Here is a 17,977-nt window from a genome sequence, read left to right as displayed (position 1 = left end):
TAACACACACTGCAGGGCAAACCCAGTTGTGGTGGCCGCGGCAATGGCATTGCCCTACCCATTCAGTGTTGTCTGGCCCAACATCACCTTCCAGCTACAAAGTCCCAGCATGTTGTGAGGCACTGGGAGCTGGCAGCCCCTGAGCTGACTCCAGCAGGTGAGGGGGGGGCTGCCCTTCTGCCACTGCTCCGGCCTCTGCAGACTCTCCCCACACCAGCAGCATCGCTCCAGCATAGTGCAGGATGGAGCCTTTACCAGCCCAGTCAGCCACGCTCTGGGAACGTGATCCAAAGCTCCCCGGGACTTACGGCTTTTCCAACAACTCAATGAAACTAGGAATTGGGGGCAGGGAAGTTACGAGTAAATTTAAATTCATATCAGATTTGCTTGCCTGAAAATAACTCATCTGCGTGATTCTTTAAAGGATGTATACCTGAAAAACTTGTTTTCCCCTACTGTGTTAGGTAAACCCAAGCTAAACAATAGATACATAATATGATCAGCTTGTGTCTGGCTTCAGAGTTTGCTTTGTTAGTTTTCTGTATGCTCATTGCTTTTGAAAACAATGAATCTCATTATTAAAAACGAAAGGAAAAAAGAAAGGGGAAAAGAAAGGGGAAAAGAAAGGGGAAAAGAAAGGGGAAAAGAAAGGGGAAAAGAAAGGGGAAAAGAAAGGGGAAAAGAAAGGGGAAAAGAAAGGGGAAAAGAAAGGGGAAAAGAAAGGGGAAAAGAAAGGGGAAAAGAAAGGGGAAAAGAAAGGAAAAAAGAAAACTAAATGATCCGTGTTTGCAAATTTAGGAGTCTCTGGGAAGTTAATTTCTAGCCAAAGGTTGGCCGAAGGTTGGCCACATGCTAATACTATTGATAGCAAAAGCAGAAGTGTAATTTCTTTTTGTGCTGCTAACATCAGGCACTGTTTCTTGGGTGCAGTTACTGCTCCAGGCTAATGCCTGCTTATTGCTGTGAGCAGCATCGTGCACCCTTGGTATCCCCACTTGCCTAATGGCTTTATCTCTGCATTTGCCATGTTCTCACAAGGGTGAGAGTTAAAGGAATGTACATTTTCAAATCACTTCCACTAGCCACCTGCTCTGCCTGTATGGATCCTACTGCTTTGCCAGGCAGTGCACCGATGGCAACCACACGCTTTGCAGGTACCTGCCTCTGCTCATGCTGTTGTCCCGTCCAAGTTCCCAGTGCTTCAATACCCACCAGCAGACAACAGAAAACTCTGTCTCACAGCTCTGAAGTCTTTAAGAGAACTGAAGCTACTGTCACTTGGGCTGGGAAACCCTAAAATCTGCTCTAGGCACAGTCTATAACTGTAAAATGAAATATAAATGGATATATTTTACATTAATATATGGTACATTAATACAAAATCTGTTATTCCCTGAAGCCAAATTTAACATCCCATTCCTAAATTACCATCCATACTATTAATTTTCCTCTTTTCCTATGATCTATCTTTTTGCTTTCTCCCATCTCAAGAATTCAATTACTTTTAAAAATACGAGTCTTTGGGGTTTTTTTTACAAGTCTGTCTGAAATCAAAAGCATTGTGGTAGCTAAAAGGTAATATAAATCTCGGATTTTTTTTCTTTCCAGGCCTCTTCCACACAGCTTTTGACAATGACAGTCCAACCAAAGCCTCCAGAGATACTCCAATCTAAAGATCTGATCTAGGACTTCTCTTCCTTAACTTGCCACTCATGTTTTCCTCCTAATTAGATCCATATCTGCATTGCAGATTTGCCTATACAGGGAACAAAATATTCTCAGTTACATTCAAATCTCCCAGCGGAATTATTTTAAATCATCAGAAAATCAAAGTGGCACACAAATCTCCTCGTTAAAAAAAATAACTGTCAAAAAGACGTGCATTCTTCCATGCAACATCTGGCAAGGGAATAAAGGGAGTACATTATCACAGCAAGGAAAAAGATGCCTTCAAACCAGAAGGAAATAACAACCCCTGCCGAAGGCTTACTGTTACCTTAAGGTCTCCTGTGAGTTCTCCTCCTCCCAGCGAGGAGGCTGCATCTCAGGGAGGGGCAGGTGCAAGCTTTCTGTCCCCCGGGCAGCAGAAAGGCTGCACCTGTGTGGAGCCTGACCCCGGGCCCTATATAATCCTCCCTGGGCCACCAAGAAGCAAGCTTGTGGTGGTGGGCTTGCCTGAGGAGCTGCAGTGCTTGAGCACCTCAAGGATGTGGTGAGTGGGGCTTGGGGTGGGATGGGGAGCTGGGTCCTTTCCTTGATGCTCTCTCATTTTAGTCCTTTTGCTTGCAGGTTGCTGCTCCTGTTTGGCTTTTTGCTGCCCTTAGCCCCTTGTGCTGATGGCCTGGGGGATCAGGATCTCTTGGGTAATGAGGCTTCTCTGGGCTGGTAGTGGTGTGGATGTGAGCTTTGGGTTTGCTTGGAGCTGCTTCCTCCTGCCTGGGTGTGGAAGGGAGCTCTGAAGGGGGCTGGCTAGCTGGGGGGCTTGCAGGGGGTGTGCCTGCAGGAGGCTGATGGTGGTCTTACCTCTGCAGAGCGTGTGACCTGCCATGAGGATGGGATGGAAGTTGAGTTTTCTGGAGAGCTTGGCAACTACTCCTGGCATGTGCATGTTGTTGGTATGTACTACTGCTGCCCTGGCCCTTCCTGCTGCAGCATGAAAGCAGCTGCTTGCCTGCATGGCTGACCTTCCCTGTCCTCCCCAGATGCGAGCGGTGAGGAGATTGTGTCCTGTGACCCCACTGTCTATTATGAGAAGCTGTTGCTTTTTGTCCCATTTGTCAACTGCACTAGCCTGGAGGTAAAGGGGTTTTTGTTCTGGGAAGTTGCTGTGATAGATTATGGATTTTTTTTTTTCCTAGCTGGGACTGGGTTTAATAAGACTTCTAGCTCTATCTTTCTTAAAGAGTAGAAATAATTATACTTCTGATAATGTAAAACTCTTCTAGAAGAGCAGCTTGTGCCAGGAGTTGAAAAAAAACTACTAGAATGCTTTTTCTTTCAACTGTGCATTAAACCCCCTCAGATGCTGCCAGAAATGTTGTGTCCTCCTGTAAAGGAATTGAGCTACTCCAAAGGATGTTTTGTACGCAGGGGAACTAGCCTCAAGAGCTGCAAAGCACCCTTTGTTTACATCTCTGTATTGACAGAGCAATTAACACATGTTGCTCATAGCTGTTGAGGTAGAACAGTAAGTGGGAGACCAACCCAAACTAGCCTCAAAAACAGGGGCTTTACTGGTATCTGTTGCTTTTAGGCATTTGAAATACCACAAGAGTCTTGGTTTTGGCACTTATTAACTTGTTTCTTGAACAGTTTACTCTGGCACTACAACCTGCTAGCCCTTGGAGCTTTTTCTTGACTCCTGCAGCTGTCTCTGTATCTTCTGCTTTCAACCTAACCTTGTGGCCCCATGCTTTCCTAGAGAACTTGGCATTATTTTTTTTATAGGGCTCTCAAAATAAGTTTATCTTGGTTTGTCTGGTACAAACTTCTAAAACAACTTTTAAGGCTTAGTTTCAATGACTTCTAGTTGTCCTCGTGCTGTACTGAGTACTGCTGCCTCTTTCTAATTAATGTCTCTTGTCCATAGCATGGTCAGTACCAGCTAAGATTGAAGCTGCTGGTGAATGACACTATGGGAGAGGAGAAGAACATAACCTACAGCACCCACTGTGATAGTGTTCATGCAGATGAAATCGTTACTCCTTTCTTCGCTGGTGCAACAATCGTTACTCCTTTCTTTGCTGGTGCAACAAACTGTACAAAAGACTTGATGGCAGTAAGTAGGGGACTAGGAGAGCTATAGATCCTGTTTAGAGGCTTGCAAGGCAGGGTGGCTGTCTCCTGGAACTGCATGGCTGGGATCTGGGGAAAGCTCCAGCCAGCTTCAGGGAGGTCTGTTGGCTGCATGTTCTTCTTGGCATGACCCTAGCTCTTTGAAGAGCTAGTTTGCAAATAGTCATTAATGATGTACATGGTCTGGCTCCAGCCCTTTTGCAGGGGGAACTGGGATGCTGGTGCCAGCTGTCTGCTCTGGAAAACCATAGCAGAGACTTTTCTTAGCTGTAGGGTTGTGACCGCTGTCTGTTCCTATGGTCTAACCCTTGTGCTGTGTTCCAGGTTACTTTCCCAAGACTTATTCCAAGCTTCAGTGATGAGCATGTGGTATGTGCCTTCTGCCTTGCAAAGGGAGGGTGGGGGAATGCCAGGGTTTTGGACCAAACCTGAGCCTTATGTCTTCAAGCTGGAGTAGTTACCTCTCTGGGGTGCTTGTCTTGTTGGGAAGCCTAATTCTATGCTATCAATATAAGGACCTTGAATGTAGAGCTTGTGAGGTAGCAGTCCTGCAGGGTGAAGAACTGTGTAATGCCTTGCTGCGCCTTCCCTTCCCAAGCAAGGATCTCCTGCTTTGCAGGTTCCAGCAACTCCAATGACCTGGACTCTGTCAATTGATGATGGAACCAGAACACATCAGCTGAGCCTTGGGCAAGCCATGCAGCAAGGCTATAATCTTCTAGCTGATGGCCACAACCTGACCCTTCAGGTGGCTTTTACTGCTGCTGGAGTTGTCTCCTACAAGGTAGGGGAATAAAGAGCTGGCACTGAGGAGGCAGTGCTGCCCTAAGAGGCTGGGTATATCCTTCCTGTAGGCCTGTAGGAAGCACTGATGACTCTTGGCCAGAGCTGATGTCAAGCTGATGCAGTGCTCTGCCTAGCTGGTGTCTGCAAAGCTGGCTGATGGCATAGCTGTCATTGAACTGCCCAGCCTGATAAAATGGGGAAGCAGAGTGTGCACTTCAGACAGCAGCACATCGATGGGCATCTGCCGAAGTGGGAATCTGGCTATAGCCTGTCCGGTGACCATCTGACTGGCAGTCTCATGAGCAGAGCCTTTTTGAAAGAGTGTTGAGATAGGAAGAAGCTGCTGTTGAAGCTAGTATGAATAGTAGCAGTGATGAACCAGACACAGTATATGGCCCTGCAGCATTGGTTTTACGATGGACTATGAGCTGAGCACTCTAATGGAGCTCTGTATTTTCTTTGCCAGCACAACGATAAGGTGCTCTATACTGTAGCACTCAAGCTCATGTATGGCCCCCCTGAACATGGCCTGGCTGTGGAGTCAAGAATGATTTGTGCACCAGGTAACGCATGGAGAAGGTCAGAACCTGACCTGCCTCTGCCCTGAGGGAACTAGTGTGATGTTTAACAAGGATATTGTTGCAGGTCCAGCAATCTGTAATGCAACGCACATGACTGTTGCCATCCCAGCCTTCCCGGGGACCCTTACAGCTGTTGGTGTAGAGGATAATACCATTCCAATGGACCAGCTCCAGAAAAATGGGATTAGTCTAGACACAGGGAGAGGGGTCAAGCTACATATTAACAGAGGAGTCTTGAAGTCCAGGGTGAGTTCTGATCAAGTCACAGGATTTTGTGTGATCACAATTCCTTCCTGCTTACTGAGAGCCAGAGCACAGTAGCTATGACCGTGGCTAGGCATGTACCTGTCAAGCCAGCCATGTGCCCTGTGGCTTGCTGAGGGCAATGAGAACCGACTTTATAATAGGTAAGCATCGTTCAAAGGTAATGGGTTTCATGAAGTCTCGGGGGGGGGGGGGACAGCTGGTGGTGAAAATGCTCCTCTAGGAGCAGGTTGGTGTTTGTGCCTGGGGCAGTGCAAGTTAATAGATGAGTTGAGTATGAAGAGCACCATGGCCTCAGGGCAAGTGAAACTGCTCTGATGCATGCCTGTGTTGAAATGAGCTCTTGTAGCTACATTGAAGAGTAATTCTTGTCTTCCAGCGACGTGAGGGGAGCTGCTCAGGACTTCAGTCCTACATGTCCTCTCTGAAACTGTCTTTTCACTTCCATGGGGAGACTGTGGCAATGGTGATGCACCCAGAGTGCCCCTGTGACCAGCAGGCACCAATAGGTAAGTGACCAACTTCTGCCACGGACTCGGCCCGTGTGCTGCTAGGGTAATCCTTCAGCATCACTTGTACTTGAACTAGCCCTCCACAGGGACATGTATCTAGCAAGAACACAACAGCACTTGGCAGATTGAGCTGTTGCTGACTGGCACGGCAACTCATGTAAACCTCTTGCAGCTGCTGTGTGCACCCAGGATGGGTACATGGATTTTGAAATCCTTGCTGACAGTACTACACCACTGCTAGATTTGGATATGCTTAGGCTCAGAGATCCTGCGTGCCGGCCAGCCTTCAAGTCTTCTTTGAATGACAGGGTTTGGTTTCATGTCCCACTGAATGGATGTGGGACCAGGTTTTGGGTAAGTGTGTAGCCAGGTTTGGGGAGGGCTTCACATGCTGGGAATGTCCTCACTAATGCTGTTATTCATCTGCAGTTTGATGGAGAGAAGATTGTTTATGAGAATGAGGTGAGGGCATCATGGGCAGACTTCCCGCTGCGCAGGATCTCAAGGGACAGTGAACTTAGGTGTGTCTGGAAACATCTTACAAAGTCCATATATCCTATATATGAACATAAGACTTACCTGCTCCTTCCTTGTTCTAGGCTAACAGTTCTGTGCTCCTTCAGCAATGGTGATGCTTCCCTCACTATAAGGGCAGATGACCTTCCTCCTCTGGCTTCTTCAGTGAACCAGGGTCCCCTCTCCTTGGTTCTTCTAAGTTACCCAGGTAAAGCTGACCCTGGGCTCAGGTGACTGGGAAGCATGTATGAGCAAACTGTTCTGGTGCATGGGCTTCTAATGATGTGCTTCCCTCCCACTCATGCTACCTCAGGCAGATGCCTTAAATCTGTGGCTCTAGGACTGACAGCAGCTGGTAGACCAGCTGCTGTTGACAGATGTTCTTCAGGATGCTCTGCACACTGACTTACCTAACAAAGCTTTGGCTCATTGCAGAGGACTCATACAGGCAACCATACCGTGATGATCAATACCCGATTGTGAGGTACCTACAGCAGCCCATCTTCCTGGAAGTTCAGGTCCTGAACCGCAATGATCCCAATCTCCATCTGGTATTGGATGACTGTTGGGCAACGGCTTCACAAAATCCAAGTTCGCTTCCTCAGTGGAATATTGTTGTTGATGGGTGAGTGCCCTGCCAGAGAAATGACACCACCTTTGGTAGTGGGTGGGAGGATTTGCTGCTTCTCCCCCGTACTTCAGGAGCAGAACCCCAGCTACAAGGGCTTCATCTGAGGTGGCCCTCCAGGTACTGCCCTGGTATGCTGGAACTTGCAGAGGTGCTGCCATCTTCCTACCTTGAATTTTAGCCTGCTGCTAAGAAAATCAAGCCCCAAATCTTGTCTACCCTGACTTGCTGCTTACCTGTTGGCAGGTGTGCGTATGACCTGGACAGCTACAGGACCGTGTTCCATCCTGTGGGGCATGGTGTCAGCTATGCCAACTATCGTCAAAGGCTGGAAGTGAAGACTTTTGCCTTTGTCTCTGGTGACAAAGCCCTCCCTGGCCTAGTAGGTGACATTATTCTCCTACTTAGAGCAGTAAGTAGGAGCAGTTCTTGTCTCAAAGTGAATGGGCCTCTCATTCTCTGTCCTAGGTGTACTTCCACTGCAGTGTTCTGATCTGTGACCGTTTTCAACCAGACTCCCCACTGTGTGTGCCAAGATGCCCTAGGCCATCTAGAAGCAAGCGAGGTAAGGCAGAGCAGATGTTGGGTTGTACTGATCCGAGATAACCTGCTGTACGCTGGGGTTAACCTCTGCTGTGTTGCTGTTGCAGGGAGTGGGATGCCAGGTGTAAACACAGCAGTGGTGAGCTTGCAGGGTCCTGTTCTGCTCGTGCCAGAAGGATGGTCTGCAACCCAAGGTACTGAGGCAGTGCAGTGCTAATGCATGTTGTGTAGGTTTAGTGAAAAGCAGTCTCCACACACTTTTTTTTTTTGCATCTTTTGTAGGGACTGCTTTCTTGAGCAAGGAGGCATGGACTGTCATTACAATGACTGCTGTTGGTATTCTTTCTGTGGCGGCCACAATGCTACTATTTTTGGCTTTTCTTAAATGCCTAAAGAGAAGAGCATCCATGGTAAACATGGTATGTTAGTGTATTGTTTTTTACAAATAAACTTGGAGTGGAAACGTGACTGTAAAAGTCTCCTGGATGAGTTGTGTAGCTGTGGAGTTGTTGCTGGGTAACATTCGAAGTAGTAGACTGGACAAAGATGACATGTGGCTCACTGAGCAGTGATGCTGCTCTCAATATTGGTAGTTTCAGTGAGAGCACTGAGCAGAACTAGAACAGAAGCTCTTAAAAGACAAAGCCTCTTGGATAAGACTAAAGTGACAATGACAGTTTCCCCTATCCTGGATAGTTTCTTCAGCTTCTTAAATCATGTTATAGGATGACTGACAGGGTATAATTAACTCTTAATACTGTGAGAACTGGCTTCTTAATACAAGATCCCATAGAGTTCTCCTGCTTTTTCCTAGGATTGTAGAAAAGGATATAACTGAATAAAAACAGTAGTTCAAGACAAAGTAGTGCTCCTTTAACACAGGTTAACTGTGCAGTTGTTAAGCCTAGTGTTGGTAGCTCGACATCATCTAGACCCTTTACAGCAGTAACCAAATAGTATAAACCTAATACTAGTTTAGCTGGGTTTATATGAAAATGAGCAGTGTCTTATAACAGTTACTAGACAGAATCAAAGCCCAGCTGTGAATTTACTTCATGGTAATGACCTAGATTACAAAAACTCTAGATCTCTAGATTCAATTGTGGGTGAACATAAAGGTTTCAATAGGGTGAAAGGAAACTGCTCAGTGAATGTTGTGTGGTGCTTGAGTACGTGTGTTCCATGTAGTAGCTTGGCTGTAATGGATAAAGAGCAATCTGTGCAGCAGTACTCAATGCCACATCACTTTTACCTTCAAGAGCAGCGTCAGTCACTTCAGTTTGGTTCTGGCATGTCCTAACAGTCTGTGCTGCAGCAGTGGGGAGAGCAATGTGTAGGTTCAACCAGTCTTAAGTTTACTGCTAGTGAAGGTGGAAATGAATCAACTGGCTATAAAAGACAAGTAGATCTCTTGCTGAGACTTCTCTAGACCAAGACAGCTGCCACATTAAAAGCAATATCGCTTTGTCAAGGTTAAACCTCGGGCTTCTTGAGTCTGTAATGCTTCTTATTCTATGAGATTATACTGTATTGCAGCAGTAGTCAGCCAGGGATTATGGGGGGCTTTTGAAAACCAATGGTTTAAAACCAAGGGCTTAAGAGGCTTATGAATAGGTTTGCTAATTACTAACAAATTATTTCTGGTTCTACTACTCCCAGCCTCTGTCATTTTAGTGATAAATACTTCAGGCTGATTATGGATTGCAGAAAAACATTTCTTTGTTTACTGGGTCCACTTCAGGTTTGTTGCCTCTGCTTTTCTTGTGGCTTTCCCCTGCCTGTCAGGGTAGGGGGAGTTCAGTGCAGCATGCTTACTCCATTAATTGACTATTGCATATTCCTGGTCTTTCATCTATGTATGAAACTGAATACTGCTTGTCCTCTTAATAGTCATCATTAAAGCAAAATCTTCAGTGATGAGCGAATAATATTGAATTTCCTGAATCTCCCATTGTTGTGTTATGTTCCTGTTGAACTTTGCAGCCACTTTCCTTTTTGAAATGCTTATCAGATGCTTTTGTTCATGACTGATTTCATTCGGTTATTTTCAAAAAAAATCCATGTTATGCCAAAATCTGCAGTATGTGCATCTCTTTACAGAGCCTAAGACACTTCTTTTCATGTAACCTGGTGTTGTGGTTTGTCTATCCAACAACTCAGTACCATGCAGCCACCTGCTCCCCACTGCTCCTAGTGGGATGGGGAGGAGAACTGGGGGATGGGGGAAGGTAACAGCTGTGGACTGAGATAAGAACAGTTTAATAATGGAAATAACTGTAATGAAGAGGAGAGAGAGAAGAATAAAACCCAAAGGGCAACTTCCCCCCCCCCCTCCCTTAAATGATGCACAATGCTGGTGCTCACTACCTGCTGACTGATGCCCAGCCAGTGTCTGAGCAGTGATGGTGGCCCCCAGCCATCTCCCCCCAGTTTATGTACTGAGCATAGTGTTCTGTGGGATGGAATAGCCCTTTGGGATGCCCTGGTCCTGGCTCTGCTCCCTCAGAGCTTCTTGGGCACCTGCTCACTGGCAGAGCATGGGAAACAAAGGTTCCTGACTCAGTGTAAGCACTACTGACACACTGATGGTTCAGTTGTTACTATCAACATTATTTTCATACAAAATCCAAACCACAGCATTATACCAGCAAATAAGAAGATAATTACCTCTATCCTAGCTGAAACCAGGACACCTGGCATGAAAGGCGTTGCACTCAGAAATTCAGCAGGGCAATAAGTGCTTTTTTTAAAAGGTCAGTGTATGTTCTTAAAATGTCACTGTGGTTGTTCATTGCAGCTTTCAGTACAGACCAGGACAGCAATATCTGTAGGTAGAACACTCCATTTGGAGTGAGGCAGTGTCAGCCATGCAATTATGCTTTTTATTTTGTATTCTGTATGCACTGTCAAGGGAATGAGGCATGGAAATACAACTATATGTGGCAGAATGAAAAGAGATGAGTGCTCTGCACTGTGACTGTAGCACTCTTGGGTCAAACTTTGTCTGGCAACTTGGTGTGAACAGGGAGGGTGATAATCACCACTCCAGCTCCATGTGCTCTGAGCATGTAGGGCTTCAGGTCAAGTCAGTGGACAGACTCTGCTGATGCTTGTTGTCCTGTGTGTTGTACATAAATAGTACAGGGCAGGGGGCTCACCTGCCACAGCCCCTGCTTCATGTAACAGCATTATCAACAAGCTATTTTTAATAAAACAGGTTTCAGGGTACATTTTCTAAATACCAATGTGGATTTTATGCAAGGAGAGCATGGAGTACTGAGAGTAATCATTATGAAGGCTTTATGCTGTTGTTAATCACAGTTACAGTGCCAACAGTAGTACAATGAAACTGTCAATTTCACATTAGAACTGTTGGAGCAACTAGCTCTTACTTTCTATTAGTCTGGTAGGCGTTAGGGTTGAGGTGATTACTTAGGCTATTATCCAGCAAACCACCTACTGTACTTAAGTCCTGTTGACTTAGCACTTGAATGGAATATGAAGTATTTCTGCAAAAGCTCAAAAAGTGGTGCTTGATGAAGAGAGTTTATGTATATGACAGCACATTGTACTTAAGTGTACAGGCTCTTGGCTTTTCTGAGCCAAACAAGGCTGATATTCTTAATGTTCCCCCTTCTCAGTTTTACTCAAGTGTAGGAAGAGATCAGTGCATGTTCAGGCGGAGAAGTCTTTGTTTCTTATTGCTGGATAGAGTTTGAACCTCTGCTCTGGGCAGTTGGAATTTACTAAATAACATTGTTGGCTGTCCCGTGAATACTTGGAAATGCTAGCTAACGCTCCCATAAATTGACACATAGCTTGCTTGTATGAATCTGGAGATTTGCTTTAGTGAGGGTGTTTAAAACACCTCACTTTAATAAGTGTAGGTAAGAGCTCTACTCTTGCTCTGACCTCTCTCTTGTATTAAGCTTACTAGCTGGGGAGGTGACACACAGTGACAGCCATCCAGGTTGTTCTTGCCTGGTTCCTGGCCCTGGCTAACCCTGTCTGCTTAGGGGAAAGCTGTCTGGCATGGCATATGAGAGGAGATCTGTCACTAGCTCCTGGGAGGATTAACTCCATAGTTCCCCCAGGCTGGTGTTGTGCTCTATTTGTGGATACCATAGGGGAAGTTTGAGTGAAGACTCATGTAACTCATTTAAAGGAAGGAATTATTTCTCTCTCTCTGTAAATAATTTAACTTGGAGCCCAGCCATGTGCATTCCTTCTCCCTTCCTGTAAGAGCTGAGCTCTGGTCTTTCTCAGTCCCCTGTTGAACTGTGGAATCTTTAAGCTCACTTTACAAATACAAGGGATTCCCTTACTGCATTCAGGCCTGATGTCCCTCTGCTGGTCCATGTGGGATGGCCGTGTGTGGATGAGGGTGCAGTGAGAGGAGGCATAGGAGAAGAGCTATCAAACCTGTTGCATATGGGGTCAGCTTGGGGTCTCTGCAGCTTTGAGCTCAGGCAGCTGCTGCAGGAACTGTGGCAAAAGTTGGTGGTTCTAAAGCTCCTTGGAGAGACAGGATGGTTGGGGTCCCCTAGGAGGTAGGGGTTAGGGCTGCAGGAGTGGCTGACCACTGGTGTACTGTTATGTCTGAAGTGAGGGCCAGCGAGCCTGATCCTTGGGGCTGGGGAGGCTGGGGATCCATTGGGAATAGCGCTACTGGGGTGGGAAAGGCTCCTGCTGCTTCCCTGCTAGGCTGGTGTTGTTCTGCAGGGAGCCGAGACAGTGGCTGAGAAAACAGAACCTTAGCACCATCTTCCTAGTCTCCCTTACCACTTAGCTCTACTGCAGTGTTTAATAATTTAAAGAAAAAAACCACAACACAAACCACAGATGACCAAACAACCTACACCCTCATTTGAGGGATGGCCTTACTGGTGCCAACAAAAACACCTGGTTTATGCTGACCCAGTCCTATTTCTTTAGTGTATCCCTGTACAAAACCGTGCTAATGTGGTGATGGCACAGCGCTGAGAGCAGCTCTTACTAAAAAGATATGGTGAGAAGCTTTGAAAAGACAGTGACTGATAAACATGCAAAGGTCAGGGCAGCAGGAGTGCATCTGCTCCATCATTCCCTGCTGGTGGCTGAGAGCTGACAGCTTTAGCTCCTGGTAAGTGCTAATGACAGAATGAACTACATGATGAAAAATCAATTTAAAATGCAGAAGGATATGGTTTGTGTGGGGCCAGACTCTGAGCTGGAATAAATGTACTTGTTTCCGTGTATCCTGGATTTATTAGGCAATGCCTGCTCCCTTCAGCAAAAAATGAGGGTATGAAGGAAATTCAGGGGAAAGGATTAGTCGTTCAGCTGTGTAACCATATATGAGCTGTGGTCTAAAGCTTTTGGGTGTTGTCACTGGAGACAGGTGTGAGGGTTTTATTGCTCTGTCTTTGGAAGTGCCTCCTGAAAAGCTACTGGAGGCAGTCTTGTCTCTGGGATTGCTGGCTATGGGGTTTTGTAGTAGTCGGCAGAATTAATGTGCCATTAAAATTAATGGCTCCTGGAAATCTAAAGAGATGAAGATAAAGATCCCCCATGTTGCAGAGTGCATATAAATAATCATAGGTATGTATGTTTATTTGCAGTGTTGATGTTTAGTTACTTTATAAGAGCAGGAACAAATCAAGCTAGTGAGGAAGTAACTTAAATTTTAATAGGTTAAAGTAGGTTGTATGTTCTAGTAACTGAGTATTCTTGATTAAGAATTTGGTCTGGCCTTCATAGTATCTTGAAGTACAAAAGCATCCTTTAAGCAGCTTTAATTTGATTTACTGTGGAGGCAAATGTTCCTTTAAAATAAAAGTGTTTAGAACCTGTGTTTTCATCTGTTTATCTGGATGTAGGTGCCTTCTATTAGTAGAATAATAGTGGTTTGAAAGTAAAGCCCAGTGATTCTGGCTGCCATGTGCAGCAGAGAGGTTTGCCTGTCAGAGAATGGATGCTCTGTGGTTGCTGCTGTCAAGTCGTTTCAAAATTGCCTAAGATGGGCACATGGGAACTGAGCCACCTACGATCAGGTTAAAAACCTGAGCAATATGCTTCAAGATGTGTATTTACTAAAAGCTTGCTGGCAGCTGAGGAAATACCACAATGATACACACACATGACATGCTGCAAACGGTAAGAAACTGTTCTGTTATTTCTCAAAATGTAGGTAGGATCTAATCATTACTTCCCACTGCAAAGCCACTTGGTGACTTAGAAGCAGTTACTGTTTAACTTGGGTTTCTGTTGTCCCCTAGATGGTATGGAACTGTCTGAGTGAGAATAAATCAGTCTGATTGCTTTTAATGTAAACATTTTGGAATGCTTGCTGGGCTTCTTGACAACTGCTGATTCTGGAAAATGGGTAGTTTTGTTGGCTTTAAAATGACAGAAAATGATTCATGAAGACATGATTGTCCTAGTTTTTTAAAACCATGGTAAAGTGTGTTACGTTCCTAAGCCATATTTCAAGAAAAAAATCCAGAATGGTCCAAATTCCTTCTTAGTGAGCTTAAAGCAAGAAATTAATTAGAAAATTATGAAGTTGAAAATGGTGGCAGTGTCTTAGCTTTGGGCAGTGGGTTGCTGCTTGTCGGGGGTTTTACAGCAAAATATTATGTGGGGTAATTAATAAAAGGCTTGAAAGATCTTTATCTCCCTCTGGGGAGAATATAATTAATAGCTGTCGGGGAAGATATAAATAAGGAAACACTGCTAAACAGGGCTTCTGCCCAAATGCTGCCACAGCCTTGACTCCTGGCCAAGTAAAGATCTGTTCCAGAGGAGATGTAGTGTGTGGTGCTCACCTGCCTGCCACCAACTCTTTCCTCAGGCAAGAGGAGTGGCTGGCTTGTAGAGGCACACCTGAAATCCTGTGGGTCTTGATACCTACCAGAGATGGACACCAAATGCAGCAGTGGCTGTCCTGACCCAATTGCATCCTCTCACATGCTTTTGCTCCCATTTGGGGAAGCCAGCCCTGCAGTAGATGGCCTTCCACAAACACCGAGCCACCTCTGGAAATTTTGGCCCAGCAAGATATAAAGGGGTTCAGACAACTGTTGGCAAACCCCAGGCCAACAGCCACATTGTAGGCATAGTGGAAAAGCAGAGTGGGGCCGTGGTGAGCTGGGCCACTTGCAGGATGTGGAAAGGTGCCCAGCAGATGAAGGTGACGCAAATGGCAGTTGCTGTATGGGTCAGCCTCTTTGCTCGAGCCCTCATGCATCTGTGGCCCATCAGTGCTTCTGAGGACCTGGCCATCTTGAGCAGGATCCTCCTGTAAGCCACTGTGATGAAGCCAAAGGGATGGCAAAGACCTGGAAGAACTGGTAGAGAGTGTACCAATGAATGTTCCTCTGGGGGTCTGGCAGATGAATCCCACAGCCTAGTAGACCTCCAGGCAAAGGGATGAGCTGAGCATACATCCAAGCAGGTGTAATGCTGAGGATGGAGAGGACCCAGGGTGCACAGGTGACAAGGATTGCCACAGGGGGGGCTTCCTGAAGCAAGTGGAGGTGAAGGGGTAGATGGTGGCCAGGTAGCAGTCAATGGACATAGTGGTGAGGATATAGGTGCTGGTGAACTGGTTGTTGGCATCCAGGGAAGTGATGACTTGCACATTGTCTCCCCAAAGCATCAGGCTCTGCTCCCCAGCAGCTGGTGGATGAGGAAGGGCAGATACACCATGGAGAGGGTGATAATGAAGGTATCTGGGATGCTACTGCTAGGGCCAGATTTAAGACTGTACAGATAACCAGGCTGTTACCAATAATGCCCACAGACAGATGATACCAAACAGGGTGGGCAGGATGAAGCTGCCATAGCTCATGCTGGGGTCACCTGCAGAGACTGGTGTGGGCAGGAAAAACCTGTGCCAGGACCACTGGTGAGGATATGCCTTGGGGATATTCTGGCTTCTAACAGATAGTGAGTGCTCTGAATGCAAGTAACAGATTTCTCAGGCACATGAAAGTGCTTTGTGTGTGTGGCTGTGGCTAGCTGCATGCAGGCGCTTTCTCAGCAGCTTTCATAAATGTTTACATAAAACATGTATCTAATCAAATGTGCACACACTCATTTTTCATGTGTATGAACACACGTTAACAGAAGGGAAGAGCACCGATGTGTGTGTCATTCCATGTTATGTGTATATACACAATTTCAAATGCATACTTACATATGAGTATGTTTTGATACATGTATTCATATCTGATACATATGTTGATTATGGATAATATCCACGTTCAGGCTTTCTACAAACCTGTTTCACATAAGTGATTTTTCTTTCCTCCTGCCTGTGCTTTTATAGCTTTCATACTAATGTATATTTTCACTTACCTGTTTATTGCACTTACCAGGTAGAGAAAAGTTTTGAACAGCCTTGGAGCTGTTTGGGACGCAGCTATTCAAGCTCTGGGATTTGTTTTAAAATCCATCCTTCAGGAAAAATTGGTCCCCAGCAGCAGCTTGAAGAATCTTCCATGTTGTAAGAAAAAAGGCTGCCGATTCCTTGGAGCTCTGTGGAGCTGCTCAAAGCCACTGCTCCGAGCATCATCAGCAGCCGTTAATGCAGGTTAAAAAGCAGCTCTTATGCTCCCTGCACTACCACCCGGCAGAGATGCTAGGATGTAATAAGGCAGTGCCTGTTGCCGAGCTGGCAGCGGAGTGCTGGAAATACATTTGCAGGGAGAGCAGAATTTCATTTTAGTGCTTCAGGCAGTGATCAGGATTCACTAATAGACTAAGCAATGAACTTGTACTCTGGAGAGGCAAACGGGGTCTGGAAGTAAATAAAATCCTTTAAACAAAATGATAGATACCCAGCATTGAGAGCACGCTTTGGTTTTAGGGTCTAATTGAGTATAAACAGTTCAATAGAATTCTGCAAAGAACCATGTTAACTTGAAGTCAAGATTGCAGCAAGATTTGTGAGCTTAGATTGGGGTTAATCTGTTTTAATTCTGAAGCAAGATCATGTTACAAGTGAAAAGGTACAAGCTGTGTGAATAAGTATGCAGAAAGCTAGAGTTTTTCTGGCCTGGTAAGTTGCAACATGGGTGATAAAAAGCATTGTTATTTCCCTCCTGTGAAGTGCCTTTTCCATTCCTATTCATTTGGAGGTTTCAAGCACAGTAATAGTTATGCATGTTTCATTTCAGGTAGACTGATAGAAGAGAACAGGAGATAAACATGGGATTTATTTTGAAGGTGTATTTCAAATTACAGCAACTCAGCAGTAAAAAAGGCAAACAACTGGAAATGTGAAGTAAATGAGGTGGTGGTTGTGTTATAATCCATTCATGCTAACCTCTGCCTTATTTCCCTCAAAACCACTAGTCCTCTTAGCAGCCTGTAAACTCCTAGACTGAAGGTATTACTGCCCAGAAAAAGTAACATTAGATTCAAACTGTATCCTGATGGTGGGGGGGCCGTAGCCTGGTGAGAGGCAGGGAGGCTTCTGTAACGGCTAGAATGCTATTTCAAGGCTCACTTTTTGCTAGCTGTAAGGATTTCTAGCACTTAGAAACAGTTATTTCAGTACTGCACAACTCTTAGAGCAGGCACTGGTCCATTTGCACAAGGGGTAATGTATTCCATTTATCAGCCAGTGCAAAAAACCTCCTTCACCTCAACACCCCCAACATGCTACCTTGTTGGAGTTTCTTCACTTGCAACCAGCAGTATTTTTCAGGGTTTTTGCAGTCCAGTGTATGCACTGGGGAATTTGGTGTTAGGTTGGATTACCTACAGCTGCAATGTGCATCACTCTACAGCACCATGCAATTATGAACAGTATTCTGTCCCCCACCACTGACCCTCACCTGCTGTAAACTGGCAGAGCTCTACTGTAATTGACAGCAGCTGCAGATTTCATCCTGAAGTGGGGATACTGGCAATGTAACAACCACAAAAAAAAGTATATATATTCATGAAAAAACCTTTGTTCTACCTTGCAGATAGATATCTCCAGGCTGTATGTCATGTAAAGTTATTACAGCACTAGCTTTTGTTACAAGGGAAGTAGAGAAAGTACTGTTTCTGTTTGTTGGTGGCTTTTTTTCGTCTTACTGCTTGTATACTACTACCACCACACAGAAGTTAAAAAGTCTGGGATAAAGCCTTGAAGCAAGTGAAAAAATATTGTCTTGGTAAATTATGAAAGAGATCTCCTGTTATGGTCTCCATTCTGTAAATCCTTCACATTTAACTGTAATATAGTAAATACTCAAGCCCTTTATGAATTAGCATCAGGTCCTGTCTGTCTTCTGCAGACAGTAACACTGATTAGGACTAAGGATGATTTTACTCCACTGCTGAAGTGTAGTGCCAGCTTATCACTACAGCTGGAA

The 17,977-nt window shown here is 45.3% G+C and overlaps 1 protein-coding gene and 1 pseudogene across 1 annotated transcript; one reads left to right on the top strand and one right to left on the bottom strand.

Moving 5' to 3' along the window:
- The first annotated feature begins 43 nt into the window (after positions 1–43).
- ZP2 (zona pellucida glycoprotein 2) lies at positions 44–8,476 on the top strand. Its single transcript, XM_056335091.1, has 18 exons — positions 44–114; positions 2,290–2,363; positions 2,532–2,615; positions 2,703–2,797; positions 3,590–3,778; positions 4,120–4,164; positions 4,415–4,579; positions 5,048–5,144; positions 5,227–5,408; positions 5,806–5,935; positions 6,111–6,292; positions 6,368–6,459; positions 6,538–6,662; positions 6,890–7,079; positions 7,329–7,464; positions 7,551–7,647; positions 7,733–7,819; positions 7,908–8,476. Exons 1-18 carry the CDS (start codon positions 44–46, stop codon positions 8,051–8,053), a joined length of 2,187 nt encoding a protein of 728 aa, XP_056191066.1. The 3' UTR covers positions 8,054–8,476.
- Positions 8,477–14,072: 5,596 nt separating this feature from the next.
- LOC130147650 (melanin-concentrating hormone receptor 1-like) lies at positions 14,073–17,391 on the bottom strand (annotated as a pseudogene).
- Between the last annotated feature and the right edge of the window lie 586 nt (positions 17,392–17,977).

This window comes from Falco biarmicus, chromosome 4, assembly GCF_023638135.1.
Source record: "Falco biarmicus isolate bFalBia1 chromosome 4, bFalBia1.pri, whole genome shotgun sequence".
Classification (NCBI taxonomy): Eukaryota; Metazoa; Chordata; class Aves; order Falconiformes; family Falconidae; genus Falco; species Falco biarmicus.
Note: the sequence above shows the minus strand (reverse complement) of the source record. Positions and strands in the feature narration are given on the sequence as shown.